The 23175-nt window shown below is 38.7% G+C and overlaps 1 protein-coding gene across 1 annotated transcript in view; it reads right to left on the reverse strand.

Moving 5' to 3' along the window:
* Window positions 1-215: 215 nt before the first annotated feature.
* Window positions 216-23175, reverse strand: part of LOC127582968 (pyruvate dehydrogenase (acetyl-transferring) kinase isozyme 2, mitochondrial-like) — a 28600-nt gene continuing 5640 nt past the window's right edge. The window contains 12 exon segments of the mRNA XM_052038628.1: window positions 216-2223; window positions 13986-14096; window positions 14235-14293; window positions 14296-14344; window positions 14592-14692; window positions 15640-15714; window positions 16036-16051; window positions 16053-16114; window positions 18855-18944; window positions 19112-19296; window positions 19961-20032; window positions 22769-22910. Of these exon segments, the coding sequence (XP_051894588.1) occupies window positions 2080-2223; window positions 13986-14096; window positions 14235-14293; window positions 14296-14344; window positions 14592-14692; window positions 15640-15714; window positions 16036-16051; window positions 16053-16114; window positions 18855-18944; window positions 19112-19296; window positions 19961-20032; window positions 22769-22910 (1106 nt within the window). The 3' untranslated portion in view covers window positions 216-2079.

The raw sequence follows: 23175 nt of genomic DNA on the forward strand, positions 1-23175 counted from the left end.
TGAGTATTCAACATTTGACTGTGCACCTGTGCCATTCAGATGGGGAGTAAAGTTTGTTGGTGAAAATTCAATTTGAAATATTTTGCACTGTTGCTTTTCGGTCACTATCACTCAAAAAGGTAAACACAAACTGAATTTAAGCCTTACAAAATCTTTCCATATGTAATCCTAGAGCGAATGAAAAGTACCTGCAAACCAATAAACAACAAAATACATTTAAAATTATCCATTTTATTTAAAAATTGATTTTTGATAGTGCATTTTTGAACCATATTTGACCAATCTTAAGATTTAATAGAAGTTAAAACAATTGTTCTTCTTATTTTATCATGTTGAGCATAATTCTGCTTTCAAGTCCATTTACAATGTCGATGTACACAGATAGACAAAAGTACTGTGAATTCAGAACCACATCTAATCATACAATGTTTAGTGCTCATGTATTACAAAGTCAAAGTTTGTTTATAAAAGAGACACAAACAAGCTTGATGCTTAACCATTTAAAGTTTAGAAGATAGATTAACAAAAACACTCTCAGCAAATGCTTTTCAAAATTTGAAGGGTCAATGATTCACTTTCCACACCAATGTGATCTTTGGCACATTCTATATAAAGGACATGTACAGGTGCATACAGAATTAATATACAAACAAAAATAAACATGTAGCACTTTACTAATATATTAAAAATAATTTGAATATAGGATAGAGAAGTTTGCAACTAACACTATGCCGAGAAAGAGAAGGTTTCCAGACAGCAGGTAAATAGATAAATAGAAAACTGTCATGTTTAATGCAATTGTGTTAAGTGATCTTTCTTGCAGATGCATAACCCAGAACATAAATCCCTGCCCAGCAGGTGGAAATAGAGTGGTGGGAGAGGGGAGGTAGGGAAGGGGGGTGGGGGGAATCTTCTTGATAAAACGACAGAATATAAAAGCAGGCAGTTACTACTTTAATTATAATGAATATTCTTTTTGGTTTTCCCCATGTTAAGATTGCCTGGTTTTGGAAATAAACACGTTAGATCTAGCCTATCGATGGAGAGATGTGGGGGCAGTACTGGAAGCAGAATAAACACTGGTAGTATTTCCGGGAAAGGCAGCTGAGGCCATTCAACTGACATCTCTTTAAAACAAAATGGAGGAGGAAATTGACAAGGAAGATGGTGTCTTCTTGCTGGAGAATGCACAGCATGGAAGTGTAATAATGTAACGAAAAGCTAAGTAAATCCACCCCTCCCCCCCAAAACAAAAGAAATTGGAAGGACAGAGAATCATGTGCCAAAGTGTCATTGCTGCATGAGTATTTATGTAAAATTAAAAAGACATGAAAGAAATAAATTAGAATGAATATGTTGGTATTGTTAACAGAAACAATAGAGCGAGTTTGACAGACTGAATGTCATAAACTTGTTCCTATGCTTCAGAATCTATTCCTAACTCATCTCAATGTAGGCCAAGAGCCTTTGAAGATCATGCTTCAGAACCAACAATCCATACAACACAATAAAAAAAAGTTGACTTTAATAATGCAATCGTATATAGAACTTAATATGGTAAAGCTATTTTTACTGGCCTGTGAAATGTCATTTAGACCAATAGCATATAGAGAACTTGTATCATAAAACATGATGATTGAAATATGATTTTTCTTTTTTGTAATGCGTATTAGAACAAGAATCTGAAATGTGACTGTGGTTTTTAAGTGGAAGTTCAGTCTCTCCTGCAATACTGTTAAGATGACCACATTCCTTATTTATTAATCCAGATTTTTAATGGCACCAGAAGTCCTTGCAATTGGGTTTGTTAATCTTGGAATGCATTGTTTATTGTGCCAACTTTCTCCCCTCTTCCTACATAAGCAGTCTCTCAACACGGGTCGCAACATTCTATGAAAAAAGGGACAGTGTCAACTCAAAGTTGATCACTTAAGGATATCATACTTCAAAAATCCCCTCTATTCTACTGAAAGAACCATGCTGTGTCTAAAAATCACATTCTGTGGCTTGACTGTCATGTCAAATGGGCATAGAACTACATTATTCTTTTTCAGATCACTGAACTGGTGGCTTTGTGCATCAATGCTGGATCTTGTGTACAGCCAAGTTCTTTGGATCACTACTAGGTATACACCAATCGTCAGCCTCATGATTATGTTGGTAGTGTCGCCAGGCAGATTTGTTATATACTGGTAGCCTTTCTACTGAGTCTTTTGTTAGAGCCTGTAAAACAAATACTGAGAGTGAGCATGTAAATATAATAAACATTTGAATGAGATAATAGCTCTGAAATGAAAAAAATTGTGCATTTTTCTTTTTGTTACAAAAGTCTAATACCCCTATTTTGATAACACAACAGAAATCATGATGTACTGGCCTTGGTGGTTTCCCTTTGGCAGGGAATCATGATTATAAGCAAGCAGAGTAGGTTTGCTAGTGCTGCTCTGGGGGGGGGGGGTGGTGGTTTAAACTAGATTTTGCAGGGGGAGGGGAACCAGAGTGTCAGAGCAGACTAGTGAGATGGAGGAGGAAAAAGGTCATGCAAGGACTGCAGGTATCGACAGAAATCAAAGGTTTGTACGTGATAGAAATGTTCTCAGGTGCATCGATTTCAATGCAAGTAGTATTGTAGGTAAGGCAGATGAGTTTAGGGCATGGATTGGCATGTGGAATTATGACATTATTGCTATTAGTGAGACTTGGATGCAGGAAGAGCAGGACTGGCAGCTTAATGTTCCGGGGTTCCGTTGTTTCAGACGTGATAGAGGGGGAGGGATGGAAAGGGAGAGGAGTGGCATTACTAGTCAGGGAAAATATCACAGCTGTGCATCGACAGGACAGCCGGAGGGCTCGTCTACTGAGGTCATATGGGTGGAGCTGAGAAATAGGAAAGGTGTGGCCACACTAATAGGGTTGTATTATAGGCCACCCAATAGTCAAGAGGGAATTGGAGGAACAAATCTGTAGTGAGATAGCAGACCGATATAAGATACAGAAAGTTGTAATAGTAGGGGATTTTAACTTTCCACATGTGACTGGGACTCCCACACTGTGAAAGGGCTGGATGGCTTGGAATTTGTCAAATGTGTTCAGGAAAGTTTTCTAAATCAATATATAGAGGTACCAACGAGAGAGAATGCAATACTTGATCTCCTTTAGGGAACCAGACAGGTCAGGTGACAGAAGTATGTGTAGGTGAGCATTTGGGTCCAGTGACCATAATATCATTAGTTTCAAGTTAATCATGGATAAGGACAGGTCTGGTCCTCGGGTTGAGGTTCTAAATTGGAGAAAGGCCAATTTTGTGGAAATGAGAAAGGATCTAGGAAGAGTGGATTGGGATAAGTTGTTTTCTGGCAAGGATGTGCTCAGTAAGTGGAAGGCCTTCAAAGGCGAAAGTTTGAGTGCGCAGAGTTTGCATGTTCCTGCCAAGATTAAAGCAAAGTTAACAAGCATAGGGAACCTTGGTTTTCAAGGGATATTGGCAATCTGGTTAAGAAAAAGAGAAAGGTGTATAGCAGCTATAGGCAACTAGGAACAAATGAGGTACAACGGACGGCACAAACATGGTGGGCCGAAGGGCCTGTTTTATGCTGTATGGTTCTATGGTACTTGAAGAATATAGAAGAAAGAAAGAAAATACTAAAAAAGGAAATCAGGAAGGCAAAAAGACATGAGGTTGCTTTTGCAGATAATGTTAGGTAAACCCGAAGGGTTTCTATAAGTATATGAGAATAAAAGGATAGTAAGGGACAAAATTGGTCCCCTAGAAGATCAGAGTGGTCGTCTATGTGTGGAGCCTCAGGAGATGGGGGAGATCTTAAACAGTTTTTTGCATCAGTATTTACTCAGGAAACTGGCATCGTGGATATGGAAGGAAGGGAAACAGGCAATAGTGTCATGGAACATATAGAGATTAAAGAGGAGGAGGTGCTTGCTGCTTACAGTGAATAAAGGTAGATAAATCCCCAGGCCTGATAAGATATTTCCCTCAGACATTGAGAGAGACTAGTGTAGAAATTGCAGGGGCCCTGGCAGATATATTTAAAGTGTCCTTAGCCATTGGTGCGGTGCCAGAAGACTGGAGGGGTAGCTCATGTAGTTCCATTGTTTACAAAAGGATCTAAAAGTAAACCAGGTAATTACAGGCCAGTGAGCCTGATATCAGTGTGGGTAAATTATTGGAAGGTGTTCTGAGAGATCGGATTTACAAGTATTTGGATAGCCAAGGGCTGATTAGGGCTAGTCAGCATGGCTTTGTGCATGGTAGATTGTGTTTAATGAATCTTGTAGAGTTTTTTTTTTGAGTAGGTTACCAAGAAAGTAGATGAAGGAAAGGCTGTGGATGTTGTCCTACATGGACTCTAGTAAGGCCTTTGACAAGGACCCACATGGGAGCTTAGTTCAGAAGGTTCAGACACTAGGTATCCATGGAAAGGTTGTAAACTGGATTCGAAATTGGCTGTGTGGGAGAAGACAGAGTGGTAGTGGATGATTGTTTCTCAGACTGGAGTCCTGTGACTAGTGGTGTGCCTCAGGGATCTGTGCTGGGGCCATTGTTGTTTGTTGTATATATCAATGATCTAGATGATAATGTGGTAAATTGGATCAGCAAGTTTGCTGATGATACTAAGACTGGAGGCGTAGTGGACAGCGAGGAAGGCTTTCAAAGCTTGCAGAGGGATCTGAACCAACTGGAAGAATGGGCCAGAAAATATCAGATGGAATTTAATGCAGACAAGTGTGAGGTGTTGCATTTTGGAAGGACAAATCAAGGTAGGACATACACAGTAAATGGTAGGTCACTGAGGAGTGCAGAGGAACAAAGGGATCTGGAGTTCAGATACGTAATTCCCTGAAAGTGGCGTCACAAGTAGACAGGGTTGTAAAGAAGGCATTTGGCATCCTGACATTCTTAAATCAAAGTATTGAGTACAGGAGTTGGGATGTTATGGTCAGGTTGTATGAGACATTGGTGAGGCCAAATTTGGAGTATTGTGTGCAGTTCTGGTCACCTAACTATAGGAAGGATATTTGTAAGATTGAAAGAGTGCATAGGAGATTTACTACAATGTTGCCGGTCTTCAGGAGTTGAATTACAGGGAAAGATTGAACAGGTTAGGACTTTATTCCTTGGAGTGCAGAAGAATGAGGGGAGATTTGGTAGAGGTTTATAAAATTATGAGGGGTATAGACAGAGTTAATGCAAGTAGGCTCTTTCCACCTAGATTAGGAGAGATAAGTACGAAAGGACACGGCTTTAGGGTGAAAGGGGAAAAGTTTAGGGGGAACTTCTTCACTCAGAGTGGAGGGAGTATGGAGCGGGCTGCCATCTGACGTAGTAAATGTGGGCTCACTCGAGTTCTAAGAATAAATTGGATAGATACATGGACGGGAGAGGTCTGGAGGGTTATGGACTTGGGTGCAGGTAAATGGGACTAGTGGAATACTGTTTCAGCACAGACTAGAAGGGCCGAATGGCCTGTTTCCTGTGCTGTAGTGTTCTATGGTTCTATTTTTCTTGAGCTTTAAAGCAGTAAATGCTAGATGACAGGATAAATCAGGCAAGTTAGTGGGAGTGAAACTGCTTGGCATCAGGAATGCAATGCATGATACTTGAGGTACAAATGGACATTGTGGAGTAGTTGCAATATATACTCTACCAGAGGGGCTTTTGTCCATATGGGTGGGAAGTGCACAGGCACAAGAAGTGGCATGACACAAAGCCAATTATCAACAAAAGGTGGTTTCAGTGAAAACGAACCTTAAGATTGAAGGCCTAAGGACCTAAATTTAGTGTGAAAGTTTTAAAGACAGAGTGCGAAGCATCTTTATTTCCCTTCTCTTCAAATAGATCACTGACCTTAAATACATCTCAATGCAAAACTATCGCCATTAAATTCACACAAAAGACTGGAGGAACTCAGCAGGTCAGGCAGCATCCATGGAGGGAAATAAACAGTCGACGTTTCGGGTCAAAACCCTTCAACAGGACTGGAAAGGAAGGGGGCCAAAACCAGAATAAAAAGGTAGGGGGAGGAGCACAAGCTGGCAGGTGATAGGCGAGTCCAGATGAGGGGGGTAGGTAGGGGGGTGGGAGGGAGAAGGGGATAAAAGGGAATGATGCAAGAAGCTGGGAGGTGATAGGTGCAAAAGGCAAAGGGCTGAAGGAGGAGAAATCTGAAAAGGACAGTAGACCATGGAATAAAGGGAAGGAGGTGGGGAATAGGAAGGAGGTGATGGCAGGTCATGAGGGCAGGGGAGGGGAAGAGATGTGGGAAAACAAGGGGGTGTAAGGGGAAAACAGAGGAAGGGTTACTGGAAGTTAGAGAACACGAGAGAAATCAGGAGGGCAAAAAGAGGCCATGATGTTGCTCTGGCACGACAAGGTGCAAGAGAATCCCAAGGGTTTCTATAGCTATATTAAGAGCAAAAGGGTAGTAAGGGACAAAATTGGTGCTCTTGAGAGCAGCATGGTCATCTATGCATGGAGCCAAAAGAGATGGGGGGGAAGACCTTAAATTAATTTTTTTGCATCCATATTTGGTCTGGAGACAGACACAGAGACTATAAAACTGAGGCAAAATAGTAGTGAAGTCATGGACCGTGTCCGGATTATGGAAGAGATGGTGCTGGCTGTCTTGAGGCAAATTAAGGTGGATAAATCCCTAGGGCCTGACAAGGTGTCACCCGGACCTTGTGGGAGGCTATTACAGAAACTGCAGGGGCCCTGGCAGAGATACTTAAAATATCCTTAGCCACAGGTGAGGTGTTGGGGGACTGGAGGATAGCTAATGTTGTTCTGTTATTCAAGAAAGGCTCCAAGAATAAGCTGGGAAATTAATCGGATGTGACTCTGATGTCAGTCGTGGGTAAGTTACTGGAAGGCATTCTAAGGGACAGAATATACAAGTATTTGGATAGACAGGACTTGATTGGGGATAGTCAACATGGCTTTGTGCATGGTTGGTCATGTCTAACCAATCTTATAGAGTTTTTCGAGGAGGTTACCAAGAAAGTTAATGAAGGAAAGGCCATGGACATTGTCTACATGGACTTTAGCAAGGCCTTTGACAAAGTCCCGCATGGAAGCTGGTCCAGAAGGTTAAGTCGCTTGTCATTCAGGACAAAGTAGCCAATTGGATTCAACATTGTCTTTGTGGGAGAAGCCAGAGAGTGGTAGTAGATGGTTGTCTCTGCCTGGAAGCCTCTGACTAGTGGTGGTCCACAGGGATTGGCGCTGGGTCCATTGTGTTTATCATATATTAATGATTTGGATGATGTGGTAAACTGGATCAGCAAATTTGCAGATAACACCACGATCGGGGGTGTAGTGGACAATGAGGAAGGCTATCAAAGCTTGCAGCGTGATCTTGACCAGCTAGGAAAATGGGCTGAAAAATGGCAGATGGAATTTAATGCAGACAAGTGTGAGGTGTTACACTTGGGGAGGACAAACCAGGGTAAGACTTACACAGCGAATGGTAGAGCTCTAGGGTGTGCGGTTTAGAACAAAAGGGAGCTGGGAATACGTGGGAACATTACAGCACAGTACAGGCCCTTCGGCTCACCACGTCATGCTGACATTTTATCCTGCTCTGATATCTATCTAACCCTTCCCTCCCACATAGCCCTCAATTTTTCTATCATTCATGTGTCTATCTAAGAGTCTCTCAAATGTCCCTAATGTACCTTCCCCCCAACTCTGCCTGCAGTGTGTTCCATGCACCCACCACTCTTAGTGTAAAAAAAACACTTACCTCTGACATCCCCTTTATACCTTCCTCCACACACCTTAAACCGGTGACCTCCAGTATTAGCCATTACCACCTTGGGAAAAAATGCTGGCCTGTCCACTCTATGCCTCTTAATCTTATATAACTCTATCAAGTCTTCTCTCATCCTCCGTCACTCCAAAAACCCTTAACTTGCTCAACCTTTCCTCATAAGACATGCTCTCCAACCCAGGTAACATTCTTGTAAATCTCCACTGCACCCACTCCAAAGCTTCCATGCCCTTCCTATAATGTGACCACCAGAACTGAACACAATATTCCAAGTGTGGTCTAACCAGAGTCTTATAGAGCTGCAACATTACCTCTCAGCGTTCTATGACTCTAAATCAATGTTGATGCTGTCAGGTTAGAGACTATCAATGCAGAATACGAGGTGTTGCTCCTCCAACCTGTGTCAGGCCCCAAAGTGGCAGTAGAGGAGGCCGTGGATAGACATGTCAGTATGGGAAATGGGAAATGGAATTGAAGTGGGTGTTGCAGCGGACAGAGTGAAGGTGCTTGACGAAGTGGTCACCCAATCTGCATCGGGTCTCACTGATATAGAAAAGGCTGCACCAGATGCAGTTGACTGTTTATTTCCCTCCTTAGATGCTACCTGACCTGAGTTCCTCCAGCATTTGTGTGTGTTGTTCCAGATTCCAGCATCTGCAGAACCTCTTGTGTCACCACAACTAAATTATCAACAATCTTTATCTAACAGAATGTGACCACAACAATCACCTTTCCCCTATCAGTCCCTTGCACTACTCCAAACCTCAAACAAGCTTCTACAAATAAACTCTCTTTAACCATAGCAGGAACATCAGCCAAACATGGCCTGACACTATCAATATACCATAGAAGCAGTTATAGTAATCTCCTATAAGGATGGAGATCCGAATTGCCTTGAATAAATGTATCGGACGATTAATTGAAACATCTTGGCAAGTGCAATTTAATGAAGGCAATAAACACTGGCCTTACCAACTATACAAAGCCTGTAAAAGGTAAAAAAAAAACAAAAAAAAAACACAGTAGCCACAAATAAGTTTGGTCCATGTCCCAAAGCAGCCATCATTGGTCTGCCACAAACCAATTGCTTCAGGATGCAAGGTCATAGCTGCTCTAAAGATATCTCAAACTTATCAGCAAGGTTTTCTTTTTATCATTGCAAATGAGCTTTTAATTGATGTGTTGCTGCACCATAGGGAAGTCTGCAACTCTTCCAAATTCCCTTGCATATACCATCTGCTACTCTATCTCAAGAAAAACTAAAATTTACCTTGTCGAGTACAGAGCCTCACTGACCTCTGTAGTGCAACAACAGCTCGGAGATGCTGTTCACATTTACAGTTTCAGCTTGGAAGGGGCGAGGCAAAGAAATTAAGGCCAAACGGCAACTCAATTTCTGTCAGCAAGGTGGTTCCAGCCCCGAGTCAGTGTCTGCAGAAGACCTGGGACCCAATCCTACGCAGATCAGTTTTTTTTTGTTATTTGAAAAGACTTTGCTCCTTATCTTAGAGATAGAATGGTTCCCTAAACCCTCATTTTCCTCATGTTTATTCCCAGCTAAAACCAACAAAGCACCTCTATCTATTCTCCACAGAATTTTGTGTTAAAGACTCTGGTCAAGTCCACCAAATACTGACTAGCCATAACAAATCCTTAAGACTTTCCAAACTTCTTGCAATCCAAACTAAATATCAGTAATTAATAATCTGGAAGAATAATACTTCAGGTGTTGGAAATCTGAAATAAAGAGCAGAAAATGCTGGAAATAAACAGGGTAGGCAGCATCTTTAGAGACAAACAAGAGTTAACATTTCAGGTTAATGACCTTTGGACAGAACAGTTGGTTCCAATAACCATGGAACCAAAACAGAAATTCTGTTTTTCTCCATGGATGCACCCAGTCTGCCGAGTTTGGAGTTTTTAAAAATGGCACCAGTCTTAACTTAATGCTCAAAGATCAGTGTACAGCCACTGGTCACCTATTATCTGTAAACTGTATGTCAACTGTTATTTAGTTACTGACACTAACTAGACTGACAATTATATTCCTTGAACATAATATAAATAGAATGAGTTGGAATCATTTGACCTGACAAGATTAGCTCTTTGTAGAGAAGGTGCCATAGTAAAAACATTACAGAAGTAAATCCTCACTCTATTTTGGAACTTGTTTATTGGGCTGCAGGAAGACGATGCTCATCATTTGGAATGCAAGATCCAAGCAACAAGAATGTATTAGATTTTTGTCAGAATGCCTCACCCAACACCATACCAATTCAGTACTCAGGATCTGGGTGCTATGGAAATAATTAGTACAGACTTTTCCCAGTTTGGCGACCCTGGTCTTGCTACAAGTACAATAAATGGAGGCCAATGAATTCAATAAAATTCCCTGGATCTGCAAAAAAGTATGCAGGGGAGCTTTGAGGAATACAGACTGTTAAGTGAACGGGTAAAGGAACATATCTGAATGTAGTCTGGAGACACACAAGGTCATCCACTTTGCTGGAAAAATAGAAAGGCAGAGTACTTTTTAAGTAGCAATGGACTGAAAGGCATTGCTGTGCAGAGGGACATGGATGCCCTTGGACAAAAATCATTAAAAGTTAGTATCCAGGTTCAGCAAGAATTGGGAAGCAAAAGGTAAGCTGCCCTTTATTACATCTCAGTTTTATTCCAAGAATTAAAACATCTTGCACCATTTACACAGTACCCTGTTGAGATAACATCTATAGCATCACACCCTTGTTTGGCCTCTACCAAAGGAAGGATATTTTCCAAAAAGAATGTGCACGAAGTGTTCATCCAGTTGATTCATGGGATGGCAGGTATGTTGAATGGAGAGAGATTGAGCAAGCTAGGCTCATATTAAGAATGAGAAATTATCTCATTAAAAAGTACAAAATTCTTACAGGGCATGACAGGGTAGATCCAGAGTTCATGTTTCCCCTAGCTGCGACATATACAATCAAGGATCGCTGCCTTATATTAAGGACTCAAACATTCAAGACATCAATCATTGAAATTTCTTCACCTAAAGGGTGGTAAATTTTTAGAAATCACAATCAAAGAGGACCATGGAAGCTCAGTTGCCGAGCATATTCAAGATAGATAGGGACAGATTTTTAAATATTTACAGAATCAAGGGATGAAGGATGAGGTTGGGAAGGTGGTGCCGAGGAAAAGGTGAGCCATGATCCTACTGAATGGCAGAGCAGACACAAGGGGCCAAGTGGTTTATTTCCACTCCTGTGTTACATTCTTATGGTCTTTCCGAAAGTAAGTTCTGATTGTTCAATGTCTTGTGAAAAGATTGTTAACATAATACAAAAAGAACAGCTCAGAACCCAAAATCAGTCTTCAATCCCAAACTTCTGAAGTCTTATCAGATTATTTCAGACACCTCAAAAATTCCAGATTTTTTAATGTATTTAACTTTTCAAACTAACCTCTTCTGGGATGACAGAAGTGCTATTACGGTACCAAGGGAAATGTTCCCTAGACCTTTAACAGATCTCTCGGCAGTTGTGTCCATGATTGGTAATTCCAAGCAGAAGCAGTGGCGACATCCACACTACAACAGGACAGCATAAACCTTCACTGATCTGGCTCAGGCAGGGAAATGCAGGCACAATCAAATGAACTGGAAGAACTTCAATGTCAGGATGAAAATCAGATAAAATCTTGCTTATTAAATATTAAAATATTTAAATTTAGAGTCTACAGGTTTCTATTAACTTTTCAAATTTTAACATTGAGTGATGTCAAATGCAAGGTTTCACAACCATTGTGCTGGGGTCTCACTGCTGCTCTTGTCATTTTGAGCAAGCCACTTTGACAGAAGGGACCCCTTGCTTGCCAGTATCATGAAGCTCGCCTCATGGACAACTCAAAAACAATGGAAGAAAATGCGGTATCCAGGGCATAGACAACAGAGAGATCTGCCCCAATAAACAATCTCGAGCAAGCTTTCAATAGATTAAGAAATAGTGTGCAAATTATTTTCTAAATAACACTTACATATATCTATGGTTAGACCACACTTGGAGCATTGTGTTCCATTCTGGTTGCCTCATTATATGAAGGATATGGAAGCTTTAGAGAGGGTGCAGAGGAGATTTACCAGGATGTTGCCTGGATTGGAGAGCATGTCTTATGAGGATAGGATGAGTGAGCTAGGGCTTTTCTCTTTGGAGAGGAGGAGGATGAGAGGTGACTTGATAGAGGTGTACAAAATGATAAGAGGCATAGATCGAGTGGACAGTCAGACTTTTTCCCAGGGCTACAGTGGCTAACACAAGCGGACATAATTTTAAGGTGATTGGAGGAAGATACAAGGGGGATGTCAGGGGTAAGTTTTTTTTTAAAAAGCACAGTGGTGGGTGTGTGGAACGCACGTCGGCAGAGGTTGTGGGGGCAGGCACATTTGGGGCCATCTAACAGACTCTTAGATAGACACATGAATGATAGAGAGATGGGGGGGTGATGTGGGAGGGAAGGGTTAGATAGCAGGATAAAATGTTGGCATAAAATTGTGGGCCGAAGGGCCTGTTACTGTTCTATATATCTAATGAGATAGTTAATGAAAACTGAACTGAGTGATTTTCTGCTGAGATCTACACAACTCATGAGTTTAGTAATAAAAACTGTAATTAAAATATAACATACAATCCTAACCAAAGTTTTTCTTGATGGTCATCCTCAGGAATGTTGCATAGGGCAGAAGATTATCAAATGACATTGATACGCATTCAAGTTAAATTACTGAAATTAAACTCTGTATAGAAAGAGAACTGACAACTTTCTATGGAATATGTTTCAATTGTAAAAGAAATGCTCAGATTAAGGGCTTATTAACTCTAGCAGCACATATCCATATCATATTAACTTTGAGCAGAACAGCATCTTGGCTAGGTCAGTGTCCAAATAGCTATAAACCAAGACTCAGCTGTGAAAACCATATCTGTCAAGAGACATGGGTCATTTTTCCAGAGAAATGCAGGACAGTTTGCATACTGAACACAAAAGCTTAAGGAAGAGTCACAAACGTAGCATAGACTAAATTAAGTAGCAATATGGATTCTTAAATTGAGCACCATCCACAACTAATGCACAAAGAATTCCCAATTTCTGCAATCAACTTGGTTATCTTTGTACACCATCTTCCTGTGCGGCTCTCAAGGCCATGCTTCAACCTCTCACCTGAATCAGTATTGCATCCCAGTTTGCACACCCCCACTCCCCCCGTCCCCGTACATTGCTAAATGCCACCCTTCTCCACATTCTTTAAAAGCATATTAACTCTGTTACCATCATCTGTAATTTCTTTCTCTCAAATTGTTTAGTTTGCTACTTCTCTCCAACACTTAGAATATTGCCCTTACTTCCGAGGATTTATTTCTGCCACCCCTTTTGGTTCCAAAAGCTTGTTTTGTTCTTTTCATCATGTCAAACAGTGCTACTGACTAATCTACAGTTCTGAAATTGACTCATGTCTCCTGGCAAATATTACTTTCTCATTTGCCCTGTCAAAAACATGACACCAACAAATTAGTATTTTGCAGATTTGTCATCATGACCACAGCACCATTGATAAAAATCAAATTTTGCAGTACTCATATTTAAGACTATAATTACATGGTGTTTGTGAAGTCTTTGAACAATTAATAGTTTTATTATATATCTTTCAATCAATGCCACTTTGATTCAGATATTGTACTTGCATCTAAGCCAGAGGCTGTAGTTTCAAGCTCCACTTCAGCGATTGTGAGCACATAATCCAGATTAACAGCTCAGTATAGTACTGAGGGAGAACTGGACTGCTGGAGCTGCTATCTCACAGAAGCTAAACTACCCTCTTAGGTAGATGCAAGGCATCCCATAGTTACCATATATGAAGGAAAATAAGTAATTCTGCTGGCTAATATTCAACTCATTACCAACATTGTGAAAATAGATAATTTGAGCATCTCATTGCTTTTTGTGGGATAATGCTATATGTACACCTAGTGAAGTACTTTGGAGCATCCAGAACCTTTGAAATATGCTATATTAATAGAAATCTTTTCCTATCCGATCTGGTTTTTAACCACAATAATTGTCGTCAAACCCCATTTTAAAATGTTTTGCTACATTTCATTCTGAAATAATAGAAAAAAGCTGAATGCTTTAGTCAATTTTCCAAGAGTAGACGTTTACCTTTAGGTAAATGACTGCATCTGTTCCATAACCCTCCATAGAATAGAGTTGAAGGTCCCCTTGAAAGTACTTGCATAAAGTCTTGAAATAGGGAGCCCATAGCAAACCAGCCTAATATGCAAAAAAAATATTGCATAAGACAACCACATCATAAGCGGAAGGATTCACTCATGGCAGTTAAAATATATCAGAGTACATGTTTTACCTGCTACATTATCTAGGTAAGGCAGTGTGTAAATAAATGCATACCAGTGGTGCTCCTCCAGAACTTCCCAAGTGTGGCGTAGGAGCTGTGCTGTACATGTACTGAACAATCGGTCTATCTTACTCAAGGGGACACCACCACCTTTGTCACTCATCTATGTAATAAAAAATAAGGAAAATAATTATTTTGTATGATATTGCAAAACCTTAACACGTGATCAAAATTCCATATTTATGAAAGCAATAAGGTTCCAGAATCAGAAGAGTGTAGCTTCAGGGAAATTTATCTTTTTTTAAAAAAGACTTAGCACATAGTTTAGAAGTAGAAGTTGAAATATCAAATTTGTATACTTTACTGTCTCATACAAACAAATCAAGTTAAAAGACTTTAAATACTTTCACCTTAATTGTGACATCTTCTCCACCCAGTGAAATTCTTACTTTAATGGGCGGAAGACGAGGACTAGATTTCGTGATTTCCACAGTAGCTCTCATGGCATTCTTGAATATAAAAAGACAGCATATCACTGAATGTATTTGTCAAATAGGTGCAGCACAGTCACCAAAGCAATGCCAAGTAGTTACTATTAAAAACCTATTGACGATACAAGATGGACTATAGCTGAAGAATAATTTTTAAAAACTATTTCATAAATTTACAAAATGTAAAATACAATTTATAGTAACAATATTGCACATGCAGAAAAACAGTATTTCTTGAGAATGAATAGATTATTCACTATTGTACATGCAGGATTAATCTTAGTATAACAAAAGTTGATGAGCAACACAATTCCCACTGCAGCAATAAAATGCAGTTATAACTCAAATCCAGTTATGCTGACTTTGCAAGTGAAAGTTACATCTTCAGTGCAGTATTCTATTGCCACTTATTAATCACATGATACAAAAGTCAATGAAAGTCTGTTAGCTCTTGAAGCAATCCAGTACAAGATCCTATCTTGGCTCTCACCATTACATAGCCATTGCTTACCTACTGTGGTTTAAATTTCAATGAAAGGAATTTAATTAAATGTCTGAGTTTCCAAGCTATTGTACCACAAACTATTTTGCACACACAAGAATGGAGTATTTTGTGACTGGAAGACTACAGAGAGCAAACAAGTTTGCCAGGTGTCATGTGTTTATCACAGTGTTCAGCACTGTTAAGTTACTCAGTTAATTAATGTCAGATTATCATTGTTCCTTGTGTGTAAACCAAAGTGGATGAGGAAAGTTGGATAAATAGGCAACAATGTCAAACCCTTAATTTAAGATCACCCGATAAGGAAACAAATGTATTTTGCACTCAATGCATAATGAGCACCACCTCTACTGAAATTTAGTGTTCAGTTTTTTTCTCAAAAGAGCTAAAATACAAAAGATAATCAGACACAAAGGCTTTGCAATAGTAATTTCAATTGTTCATGCAACAGCCTCGTTTCTTACCTGAAAAGTTCAAACAGCATGTGGTAGAGATGTGATGGCACATAAACAATGTGGACTGGTCCTGAAGCACTCACAGCTGGAATAACAATTACAATTTACAAATTTCCTTTCCAAGAAAGTCAATTAGTGCCTCACAAAAAAATCAATTGGCATGCATCAACAACGGGTAGGGATGAGGAAAAATGGCAAGTGTAAATAGGATAACTCTGTATCTGTGCAATGTTGAGAGAAGTACTGATTTATGCATTAGACCTCAGGATAAGCAAAACACTAATTTCAAGAAGTCTGAGCATGTATTTTTTTTTTAGGAACAGTTGCATGAAAAAAATCCTGACATGCCACAAGGTCAATAAATTTAACACCAATAACTGGTGTCAAATAACTCATGATTCCTTACCATTATGTTGGTCCACTTTCCAGTGTCGGAGAGTCCATATAAAATTGGTCACAAAGCAGTTTGGCAGTTTCATATGCATCTACAAACAATACAAGCCAATATTAATAAGCTTTAAAGTCATAACAATTATTTTACAGAAAAATGAAATTGCCAATATTTAGCTTTGTGCAGAGCTTCTACACTTTTAGTTAAATGCATGTGCTTTATAACTGGTGGCAAACCACAAAATGGAAGTTTCACCACAGATGAATAACACATTAGAATACTCATTTTGACTACAGGCCCGACGGAGACAAAAAGACAAGCAGCATCAAGTAGAAGTGCTTTCCAACTGGAAGCATGTTGAAACGAAGGCCACCGATTAAATCAACAAAATCCCTATCTACACGACTTTTACTGACTGTTATAATATCAGCACAGGTGAAGGTTCAGATGTTAATAACCCTACTGTGTAATAGAAAGAGAAAGGAAAATCATTTTTAACCATTTAAATCATTGCTGTGATCACTTTCGTTGTACTAAATGAGGAATTTGTTTTTAGAAAACTTGGTGCTAACTGCAATACAAAATTCAGAAAAAAATATTAATTAAATTAGTCTGAATTTTGCCTAGCAACAACTGTAAATTTTTTTTTGCATAAATCTGGATGTTGCTATTATCTGATTTAATTGATATTAATATGCAGATTTCCGTATAGTATGCAAACACAGAAAGCTGAAAGCTGTGAGTGAGTTGCTGCTATGCTGTGGTGCAATGACAGGCTCTTCCTATAGGTCAGTTTACGATTAGGAACTTGTGGTAATTACAACTCGTCGGAAAACACCATGACAGATCTGAAGCACAAAGGACATTCTCTTTTAGATTTAAACGTAAAGGAACATTTGAAAAAGCCTCAAGAAAAAAATACAATGAGAAAAAGCCAAAAAATCCATTAAAGTTTATTAAATAGTTTTGAACTTTTAAAATGGCACACCTCAGAAACATCCAAAAGGCTTCATGCCATGTAATACTTTCACCAGTCTAAATCCAGAAACACAACTTGCTTGCTTGCCGGGTTTTCTTCTCAGTTTATGAGAAGGGATGCTTGTGGCCAAAGTGATGTAGCATCCTTTGACAATGTGCTGAGCATCACCACAAAGAATCCCTCCAGTTTTTTTTAAAAGAAGTTTCCTCCAGGAGGATTGCCAGTTTTAGGCTGTAGTCAATGGTGAACTGACCAACTTAGTGAAAAAGACACTTCTACTTTACTGAATTAAATCAGATTTGTTAGAACAGAAAAATCTGAGATTTAACTCAGTCATGTTAAAAAAGTTGATGTGACTCAAAGTAACAACCACTGAATGCGAATGATATGTTTTATACACTAAACACAACCATCTGAGGACAGCGATAGCCAGTATGACTGTACTTTCAATGTCTGTACATTTACAATACCTACTTATTAAAAGATAGTTTAGTACAGGCAGCCAAGTTGAGAACACAAAGTGTAGGAGCAAGCTCCGAGGCCTCACAAGCCTGCCCTGTCATTCAGTATCATGGCAGATCTGATCTTGGCCCCAGGTCCACTTTCCTGTTTGTTCCTCATAACTCCTAACTTACCCAAAGTCGATCTATCCTTGCTATGAACATATTCAATGATTCAGTCTCCATGGGCTCTAGGATTCCAAAGATTCATAACAGTTGGAGAGAAGTTCCTCCTTAACTTAAATAAGCAATGCCTTATTCTGAAGCTATGCCTACAAAATCTAGCTTCTTTGTGATGACAAACATCCTCTTAGCACCTACTCTATTGAGGTCCCTCAGACTATTACTTGTTTCAATAATATCATCTTTCATTTTTTCTGAATTCTAATGCCTTCAGGTTCAGCTTGGTCAAGGATGACAAATACTAACAGAAATGCCATTATCCAAAATTCAAATGCTGACAGTTGCACATTCCAAAATATCAAATTTAGTTATGTATCAGTGCCAGATTTGAATATCAGAAGGGAAGCCTTCATTGTTTCATGGTGATCAGCGACATAGTCAGTCATAACTGATCCACCGCAATTGGAAAGAAGAAAATCACCAAGGGTGAGATTCCAACAAACATGTTCTTTAAAGTGAAGTACAATGAAAGTTGCAGCACAACAATGATCTCATCACCAACACAATGGAATCTGTATCTGGGCTAGATCTTCCCATATAACATACTGTCAGCCTTGAAGTGGATACAAACCAGATAGGGAATACGTGGGCACCTTTAACCAATGGAAACTCAGACTGAATTCCAGTATGCAAAATACAGCAACAAATATCAAAAAATAGGATGCATTGTCAAAGGTTGTAACCATTGAGCTACTGCAGGGCACATACCCAACATTCACTTTGTCATATTGGCTGCCATAACCTGACACCAAAACCTGACCATCAACATACTAGTTGATACCCTCACCATACAATAAAAAGAAACAGTTTTGATGGAGAGTAGGAGAATAATCTGATGTTCTGGCAATGTTTCTCTTCATCAGCTATTTTAAAACCAGAAATCCCCAAGTTAATGTCATTTTGCTGTGTATGGGAGCTTACACAAGTAAGCTGTCTATTGCATTTCCTATATTATTCTTAAAAAAAAATACCTGGAAAGTGCTTAGCAATATTTTGAAAGGAACTTAAAGGAGATGTACTAATGCAAGTCCTTTTTATTGCAAGACCATTCCACTGAAATTTAAACACACAGAAAAATAGAGATCCCATTTGTGGGCTTTCACTCAACGTGGTCATTTGCAACTCTTAGAGTAAAGTAAATTCCCTAATTGGGGCAAAAGAAAATCACTTACCTCTAACAACACCAACAACTTCACAGTCAGGATCAATACTGCCTATATGCTTTGGGTGAGCTGGATTTGTTGTGCCATCAAAAATTAATGCTGAAGAGAGGAAAATACATATTTATCTGACACAAATAGGATCAGTTAAAACATATATGACAAACAAGATAAATTCACGAATGTCCAACTGTTCAGTTCCACTACAAATCAGTGTTTCATAAAGTAATTCTATAAAGCAAGGGCCTCTCGAAATTGATAACACTTACTATGTTGATTGATGAGCATTCGAATAGAAATACGGCTCATGTAGAATCGATCCAGAAAGTACTGCACATTCTGACTGGTGATGCTGTCTTCACAAAATGATTCTTTGTACTCAATCACACCTTGGGCCATAGTCGGAACAACTTCATTGTGCCTATTCCTGATTGTGATTAATGCATCTGTGAAACTAAGAATATACATAAAATATAAAACCATGCCCTTAAACACAGTTCTTTTACATCAGATTAGACCTTATTATATGCAGCAATTCTTTGGAAGCCAGCTTTAGCAGAACAATAAAACTAGTTGGCTGTGGTGTACCTAGATAGTTGCCCGAATTTTTATGCAGTATCTTGTTCCCTAAATCACACATGTAGTCAGCACGTTGAATAATTGTAGGACTAAAATTCAGTAAGGATGAAAAAGTGGCAACATACTGCAGTAAATCATTCAAGTGGTGAAAATGCTCAAAGCTGAACTCCTAAAATTAACAATTTACTGTACATCCACATTTCAACACACCACCATCTCATTAGCAAGTCATTAGTTAAAGGAATTTTGGGTCTTTAATATACTATGTTTCAATACTATCCAATAAAACTAGTACTAACTTCACCTGCTATTCACATTTTACATATTTCAGAATGTTATCTCCAGCCACAAATTTTAAAGAACCTAATTAACAATTATAGCTTTTAGTTTCACAATCCAAGTGCACAAATATTCAAAAGCTTTATAAAACAAGGCTCCAATTAACTAGATAAGGGTGAATAGCTGAATATTTTGACAAAAAATGATAAGCAATCAACAACTATGAACATAAGCCTTAGAGGATTTTAAAAAAAACACACCCTGATAAAACACTGTGATCGTCAGGGTTCCGATTATAAAACTCAAGAATATCCAAGAGACTTTGGACATACCTAAATGAAAAAAAACATGATTAGAATAATTGCAACATAAAGACAGACCTTTCTGATGGATTCCAACACAAAACATTGATTGATTGTAAAACACACATGCATTTATTAGTTACAATTAAGATGGATTACCAAATGTGATCTAAAAAGGAAATGTTTTACATCCAATTCTCTGAAAATCCATTGCCTGAGGGGCGCCAACTGCTATTTTGACCATCATCTCAATAGGATATACAAGAGTTCAAACTGATTTGTGATCTTTTGGTTGTTAAGTTCAGGGGAGAGGGCGTAAGGGAAAGATTACACATGACCATAGGTTAACTTTTATTGGAGTATCAAAATGAACAAACCTGTCCACACTATCTCTGTAGCACAATTACAGAGTTGATTTTGAAATTAAACTGTTCTATTTTATTGGAGGTTGGCCATGCATCTACAACAGTGAATTTTTTTACTAAAACATTCACAGGCAATTTGTTGAAAACATTACAAACCCTTTAACTCTGTCAATAGGAGTAACTTCAGCCATAATGCTGGATGGTAATTGGATGATGGATCAAGTCCAGTCTTTTTCCAAATTTGACAAATGTTTCATAAATTCTTAGCACATATGCTTTGATAGAAAAAGGCAGAAGTCTTCTAAATGCTGAAGTTTATCACCATATTTTTTTTTCTAGAAAAACAGCACACTGGCCATACTTAAATAAATTATTTTAAAGTGTTGGCAATAAATCAGTATTCATGCCAGTTTCAGAGCCCAAAGGGCTCAATGTGAAGAGATTCAATGCCAAATGATTAGATCTAGCAGTGGAAGCTTGCAGTGCCTAGCAAAATCAATCTTCTCCAATACAAGCAAATCAATGATGAAAAGTTCAGGCAGAATAACTGCAAGGGTACAAAGAATAATTAGCCAAGGTATTATTTTTAATATTTACCTCAGCAAATAAAATTAACATTTGATCACCTTTAGCATAACTATAATTATGTCCAATTCCACCATTTGTCTTTTGGAAAACAAACATGGGAGTTCCTTCTGAGAAAACATTCCTGGTTGTATTAGGTTCTGTTACCAGAATAACGACTGTGATTTTGAGCCATAAGAATTAAAAATCAACCTTCCTTGAATGGTTAAATCACCTACAACAAATCTTTTTTAAAATATATACACACCAGTTATTCTCTATGAATAATAATTCCCAATGTTTTCTGAATGTATACAAGACTAACTGGGTTTGCAAATGCAGACTAACTGCAAGGCTATAGAGGTGAGTGGAATGTTATTGCTTGATTGGCTGGACACTAAACCCAGTCAGGATCAATGTCCACACGTGTACAATGCACAGTGTCCAAGCACGAAGAGCATGCACTTTTGGTTCATGCTGATCTAATTAAGGCACTTTTCTAGCAAATAACCTGCGAGGTCAGCATACACTAGAAACTGAAAATGGAAATTTCCAGATCACATTTGCATAGCAGATAGGACATGCTCAATGTCTAATGCAGTGCAACTACCATGTTCTACATTTCTTAAGTGGCAAATTGCCAAATTTAATAGAGACAACATTTCTGAGACTATATTCCCAATACAGGGGTTGAGATATTTTGGTCTTTAGAAAAAAAGTGTCTTTTTCGCAAGTTCTTCTGTAACACAATATCTCTATACAACCCAAAGGAAAATGCAAGTTTATCCCTCTCAATAATTTTAAACAATCGCCAAAAATAGTTTTGGACACCCTCAACACAACTAACAAGTAAATGTTTATATTATGTTTGACATGATCTGGAATGACTCAACATCCCACCCAAAATGTGGAAATAATACACAGATGTAATAATGGATGCTCAAGTAGAATTTTAAATTCTTCTATGCGCAGTACACGTCATGAGAATACTTGATGCAAATACTAAACATACAAGAGCAAAAAGTACAAAAGGAAATGCACAGATGTTCATAAGGAATATGACAGAGTTCCATTTATTTGGAGGGTTTTAATGCCATTTCAAATTTCACAACCAAGCCTCCTATAAAGGACAAATGCCAATCACATTCTAAAGATGCTCGTGGTTCTATAGAAGTATTCTTGACTACTGCCTCAAAATAATTTCAATAGAGATCAGAGACTGGAAACAACTCACACTGCTTTGGAGTTCCCTCTGAACACATTTCTAGCTTGGTCTTGTTTTATTTAAAATGCTGCTTAGTACCACTTCTGTACTGAAACAAAGTAGGATATTTAATTGTGGGAAGGTGTTTAACAAGATCTATTGAAGCAATTCTAAATTATATCTAGATCTTATTTAGTGATAAAAAGACACATTCGTTTCATGTATTGTATCATATACTAAAAAAGTTGTTTTGAACTGGCTTTTACAATCAACAAGAACACCACATAAGCAGAAAGGCATGTGCACACTGACTTGCAGGGGGGAGGAGGGGGGCAGAGCACCGAAGTGGGATAAAGTTCACAGCAGAATTTACACAGCTCCAGCTGTGTAATTTAAGCATCACTAGCAAATGTATTTAACCAGATGGCTAGTATGACTAGTCATATTCTTGTGCACAAAAGTCAACATTTTTTTAAAAATCTGGATGGAAAACATACCAGTAACATACCGTAATTTTATTCAAACTCCATTCAAATTGTACTACTTTTAAGAAGCCACACACAAGAGACACATACTTATTCAGAAGGGGGCCATTCTTTGTTGTGCATGAACTTCTTCTGTGTGGCTACTCACCAGCTTTGAACTAACTGAACGGAAGGTGTGCCAAGTAGCCGGTCTGGGAGAAGGTTGATTTCCTTCATAATATTAGACAGTCTCACAGGCAGCTCTTGCCTCAGAAACATAAAGGATGTCTTCTCACAGGCATTTGTTGAGCCTAAGTAAATAAGAATGCAACACTGTACTTAAATGCTAGGTATCAATACCTTCCACTCAATTTTCTTCTCTCCTTAAAGCAGCGAGAATTAAACTGCAATACAATTCCACAATGCTGGAAGGTCTTAAGTAACATGCCAGGTCTTAAGTAACATGCCAGGTATGTGATTCTAGGCAGGACAAGGAGGAACATCACAGTGAAATTACCATCATCCTCATCTGATGCCCAAACAGTCTTGAGACAATGATATTTAATACCATGGAAG

This window comes from Pristis pectinata, chromosome 25, assembly GCF_009764475.1.
Source record: "Pristis pectinata isolate sPriPec2 chromosome 25, sPriPec2.1.pri, whole genome shotgun sequence".
NCBI lineage: Eukaryota > Metazoa > Chordata > Chondrichthyes > Rhinopristiformes > Pristidae > Pristis > Pristis pectinata.